The 5,417-nt window shown below is 43.1% G+C and overlaps 1 protein-coding gene across 1 annotated transcript; it reads left to right on the top strand.

Moving 5' to 3' along the window:
• Nucleotides 1-339: 339 nt before the first annotated feature.
• On the top strand, nt 340-3,543 carry LOC148029972 (uncharacterized). Its single transcript, XM_087687165.1, has 8 exons — nt 340-849; nt 981-1,067; nt 1,232-1,436; nt 1,561-1,719; nt 1,838-1,905; nt 2,061-2,301; nt 2,565-2,684; nt 2,822-3,543. The coding sequence occupies exons 1-8, from the start codon at nt 478-480 to the stop codon at nt 3,208-3,210; spliced, it is 1,641 nt and encodes a 546-aa protein (XP_087543291.1). The 5' UTR covers nt 340-477; the 3' UTR covers nt 3,211-3,543.
• Nucleotides 3,544-5,417: the final 1,874 nt, after the last annotated feature.

Raw genomic sequence — 5,417 nt, forward strand, 5'->3', positions numbered from 1 at the left:
TACAAACGTAGTAACATCACGAAGAAATTGGAAGGATAAGATATTGGCCTGCGGTTGCACGTTGTAAGGAATCAATTATCACAATGGTATAACATGTATTTTAATGAATACGAGTCGCCGCACACGCGTGTGTCCCTCTCTGCTGTGTCTGTTTGTGTGTACCAACGATACCGACCTTTTCAAGGTCCTTTGTGCGCGGTCGCTGACTGAGTGTGGAGTCTCCACCGCTTGAACCAGTCAGAGGGCTTTTGACATGTTCTCAACCGGATAGCCAGGCGCGACCACCGTACCTAGACGAGAGATGGGAGTCCCCCTATAAAGGACCAGCTGCGCTAATGGATACAACTCGTAATCACCTCAGTAGTAGACTTAAAGGAATTGGTGCTTTAGACGCAAGGGAATACCTAAACCAGCAATAGGAAGAAGCTCAGCTGCAACTACAGCACCGTATCACCGCAACTCAATCGATTTATCAGCATGAGGAGTACATTAGTAGCTAGCGATGATCCTAAGTTACGACCGATGATCAATTTCAGGCTGAGAATCGGGCTAGGAATAGTGGCCATATTATTGTTAGGCCTGCAGGTGGCGTCCGCCCAGCTCAGCATTACTGCCATGACGCCGTCCTTCGGCTCCGGCACTGGCGTGCCCAACACCTTCATCGGCGCCATGGGGAGCCAGATTGCCGGCTCGCTCCTGGGCATCGGCACCCCTGCCCTACTGTGGGCGGTGGTGCCCTCCGATTCCGTGAACGATGCCTGCAGGCTCATCGTCGACACGGGGACCCAGACCATCAGCGCCAGCGTCGCCAACGAGTGGGGTGGCGCCAGCGAGGACTTGACCTTGCAGGTACGTTAATTGTCGAGAGAAAAGACAGAAAGGGAGTTAAGAAAAAAAAACCACCAAGGTTTTGATTGATAGCTAATTTGGTACTCCATCGGCCTGCATATTAACACATGCTCGCATCTAATTGCACGCAGTTGGTGGCCACCGGCGGTTGCCTCGCTGCCAGCGATGGTTCGGGAACGGAGTTCGTCTTCAGCGATAACTTTGGTCGGACAAGCGCGGTAGGTCGACTCAATCCTAGCCACGAATATGCTATTTGTTCGGTAGATTGGAATGAATTTTAGCATTATGAACTTCATCGACGTCCTGTATAGTTCTGTAATTCCCGTGCTCTGTACAACTCTACCTGCCTCCTCCACCACTAATTCTAATACAACTAGTCCAGATCGTGTGCCCCAACAACGCTGGATCCGTGGGATGCGGCGTTTTCGTCACTGGCAGCGACATTTCTGCTGTCTACTCCTCGGGTGGCACTAACAAGCGCAAGCTCCTCGCCTTTCCCGACGACGACGGCCTGGGCTCTATCATGATGGGCGGCCGCCGGCACGGCAGGCATACGCTGGACTGCAGCGGGACGGGCGCAGCCATAGGTAGGACACACGGATCTGGTGTATACTTTCTGACTCATTACTATATAATCTACAAGATCGAGCAAGTACTTAGCCAAGATGTCTAACCGATAACCACCTCTCGTCCGATGGTTTTGAAACTCAGGGGGCCTCATCGGTCTGGGCACTGGAGCTCTCACTGCACTCGGCTGCGGCTTCTTTACCGTCTTCGCCCCATTCTGTGTGGCCGGTGTGCTCGGGATTGAGATCATCGGAGGTGCGGTCGGCGGATCGGGATGCTTACAGTCATCCAGCTGCTTCCCAGGTAAACTATTGATCGTATCTTCTCATTAGAAAGTTTATATGCTGGAACTGAACTTGTAAGATCAAGCTCGCCCGCTTAGATGAAATACAGTGTCACTCACCTCACGGTGGCCGTGCAGGCGATGCCTTGGTTCGATCTGTAGACGGCAACTTGAAGCCTATGTTCGAGCTTGCACTGGGTGACAAGGTTTGTGACATTTTACAAGATCCTGTTAGTCTCCTAATAATTAATTAGTATGACTAGAATGACGATTGCTCTTTTTCATTCACATACGTACTCTATTGAATCTTGTTGAACGAAATTGGCCTCTACTCATGATCAATGTATAATATGTCTAACAGGTTGCCGTGTTGAGTCATTCCAAGAAGGCCATCGTGTACGAGGATGTCTATGCGTTCGGCCATAAGGAAGCTGATGCCATCACCACATTTCTCGAAATCACCATGGAGCCCGCCACAAGCGTCCTACTCTATGGCCCGAACCACGACATCAACCGTGATTCATCGACATATAATGCCTCGACTACTGCTGCCAGGACTCTGCACATTAGTGGCCTTCATTTTGTCCCATCGTCAGGAGCAGGTACCATGTTAACGAGGATCGACGAGTGCAAGGATAATTAATGGTCATCTTGTAATTGCGTTAATGCTACTAGGATTGCTACTGTGATTGTTCCCTTTAGTGAATTAGTGCAAATTCTGTGAGAATCTACAATATGTCGAATTCAAATGCGTACTCAGTTGTGTGTACGACTAGCTACCTCTTGTGCTACCATTGTAACTTCATTGCGTCAATCTGAATACGTTTGAATTGCATGCGGATTTAACAAGGTATGACGATTGCAGATATCAAAGGACGAGTCTCCTTCAAGCGAGCACGAGACATCAAAATTGGCGACGTCTTATGGGGTGTAGTGAGCTCCACATACCCTCTCACAGAACTTCCTAGCCCCTACATGGTTACAGGTATAATTTCTCATTCACATGATCCTACCATGATTGCTTTAATAATCCTTGTCGTACCTCCGATACACATGATTATATGTATAATTTACCATGTCACACACACACCCCATGACGCATGCATCCTAAAACTATTGCAGGACTCTCCTCCACCATCAAGCTTGGGCTGTACAACCCTCTCACTCTCGGTGGCACGATACTAGTCGACGATGTCCTTGCATCTGCTCATAGTGATTGGTTCTTGGATCAAGCATTTGATACGCTTGGTTTGCCCGTCTCATGGCTACATTACCTTTACCAGTTCATCCTCACACCGGCACGTGTCTTGTATTCTCTACTAGGTAGAGATGTCTACATAGGCGCCTACAATTGGTTGGATGCGCAGCTCGATGTGGCAACTTTCGGCACCAACTACGGTGGGCTGATGACGTGTGCCTTGATCTCCTGTCTCACTTTAGCCATATACGGTATGCTAGCAACCAAGTCGATGGCTCCATGGGGTAGCATTGCCAAGGGCAAAAGATCCTAGAATGGTCTAAATGCCATGTAACATGTACACACATGCATCATTTAACCCCACGATCACTCCAATGCCACAAATGAACCAAGAGATAAATCTCCCTCATTCAAACCCTTTGTAAACTAGCTAAACAATCCTGGCCGTCTAGTCCTCTTGTAAATCGCTTGGATATAGACATGCACTTAACTTTTCACGATCTCGTAGTAGTGATGCACACTCATCACGGTAGATACAGAGATGATGATGATGATCATATTGCTACAAGTATGTAATGTCATATAGAATCCTAAGTCAATCAATATTTATACCTAGCATTCCAAACAGTTTATTGCAAGGACAGAGGTTGGTATGCATATTTTCTGACCATGCATTCCTATCACATAATTTAACAAAGGGCGTATTTTTCATTATTGTGATCTAAAGTTACAAAATGGATGCATCCGTATAAAATATTCTCCAAAGGGGACAAAATTGAAATTAAAAGAGAGAAAAGTGTACATATATAAGAGACCTCGTAATAAACGTAGTAGTTTCTATGCTAGGTTTTCTATAAATTACCTCTGAAATGTTTACAGGGGTTTTTGGTAAAGGGGCTACAACACATCTAACATTCTTAATGCCAACTATCATAGGTGGAGTACTTGGAGTCTAGCATGTAGCCTACACCATCATGTAATAATCTTTGTAATTGGATAAGATATTTTAGTTCATTTTATTCATGCATGAACCTCTTCATCCGAAAAGTCAATTAGATCTTTAGGATCTCATAGATGCTTTTAAGGGGATGCAAATCCACCAATGCAAGCATATCGCATGCATTCACAATAGAAAGTTTTTAATTCAATTGAAGTTGGAAAATTTTACATCATCATTACACTTATAGAAAGACGAATTTTTAAACACAATTGATTTATTCTCTTTTACATTTCTCAACTCTTATGAGGACATTTGCATATGAGGGAGAAGGGTTATCCAATCATGGAGCTTGCAAGTTATTGGATGTCATACAATGTCCTCTCCTGTGTAGCATGTGAATATCTATATAGAGTGAGATGGTCACCTAGGAGAAGCCTCATCTATAGTAGACCCATATTATGGGTAACGAGTGTATGTTCAATGCATGTTATATAGCCAAGCATTGAATGAGTCCAAGGATCCTAAGTATGTAAATATTAGTCATTTGTAAGTGGGGTGTATCTTCATAGTATTAGACTTTTAATCTCAATGGATCAAAATTTCCTTTAACATTATTGAAGTTATCATTATTCTATCCCATGGGACAAACAATCATTAGCAATATAGAGGCTATTTGTCCTTCTTGTACTAAGGTTATCCTTGCATTTATGAATCTAGAATTGCTATGCAAAATTTGGAGTTTTAATTTCTTGTGATGCATTATTGTCAAAGTAAAGTGATCATTGCTATAATTTGTTCAAATGTGTATTTCTTTCCTATTATGTTCTATTACAAGTTTTTGAGGTATTTCGTACCCTAAAGATGTACAAGTTTCATTTTTATTTTCTTATTCTTTTGTTAGCAGTGGCCTTTACGACATATGAATATACAATGGTGGGGTGACAAGGTGGTGCCTGTCCCCAAAAAATTATCCACTGTTAACTTCAATTAAGTGGGCAACTTCTAAGTTTATGTGTGTGGATACCTTGCTCTTTGGAAAAGAAAGGTTTTTAAAAGAAAAATACAAGAAAAGCTCTCTCTCTCTCTCTCTCTCTTTCTCTGTCTCAAAGTTGCCTTGAGCTGAGATTCTCTCTCTCTCTCTCTCTCTCTCTCTCTAAAAGTATATGGCATGTGCATGTCTAAACAAATTTAGAATTGGGTATGTCTAACATCCATTCAAGACAAGAAGCTGAAAGATTCTGAGTCAAAATAAGAAGAAAATGAATTGAATTTGGCTACATTACAGACAAAACAAGAGATAGTTGCTTAATATTATTTCTATTTAAGTAACAACTTCAGTATTGAGGCAAGAGCTTCCGGATGATTAAATATAGTTGCAACTCACTATAGGGTTCATTGCCCTTGCATGTTCTATTTCTATGAGTTGTTTCTTTCTCTAAGCTCTAAGTTGAGTACTCATATTTTTCTATCCAAAGGGTGGCAACTTGTACCATGTAATATCAAACCACTATTTGTTCTAGTGTGGATTTGATCCTATGAGACAACAAAAATCTTGAATTACTTTGAGGATGCTGAGTTAA

This window comes from Lygodium microphyllum, chromosome 10 (genome assembly GCF_053477565.2).
Source record: "Lygodium microphyllum isolate KBCC chromosome 10, Lygodium_microphyllum_v1.1.10, whole genome shotgun sequence".
Taxonomy (NCBI): Eukaryota; Viridiplantae; Streptophyta; class Polypodiopsida; order Schizaeales; family Lygodiaceae; genus Lygodium; species Lygodium microphyllum.

Bases quoted from the DNA above. Each gene is read 5' to 3' on its own strand.
- LOC148029972 (XM_087687165.1), top strand. From the start codon at position 478: ATGAGGAGTACATTAGTAGCTAGCGATGATCCTAAGTTACGACCGATG. The intron at 1,437-1,560 runs GTAGGACACACG...TTTGAAACTCAG, and splicing joins CGGGACGGGCGCAGCCATAG to GGGGCCTCATCGGTCTGGGC. The intron at 2,302-2,564 runs GTACCATGTTAA...TGACGATTGCAG, and splicing joins TGTCCCATCGTCAGGAGCAG to ATATCAAAGGACGAGTCTCC.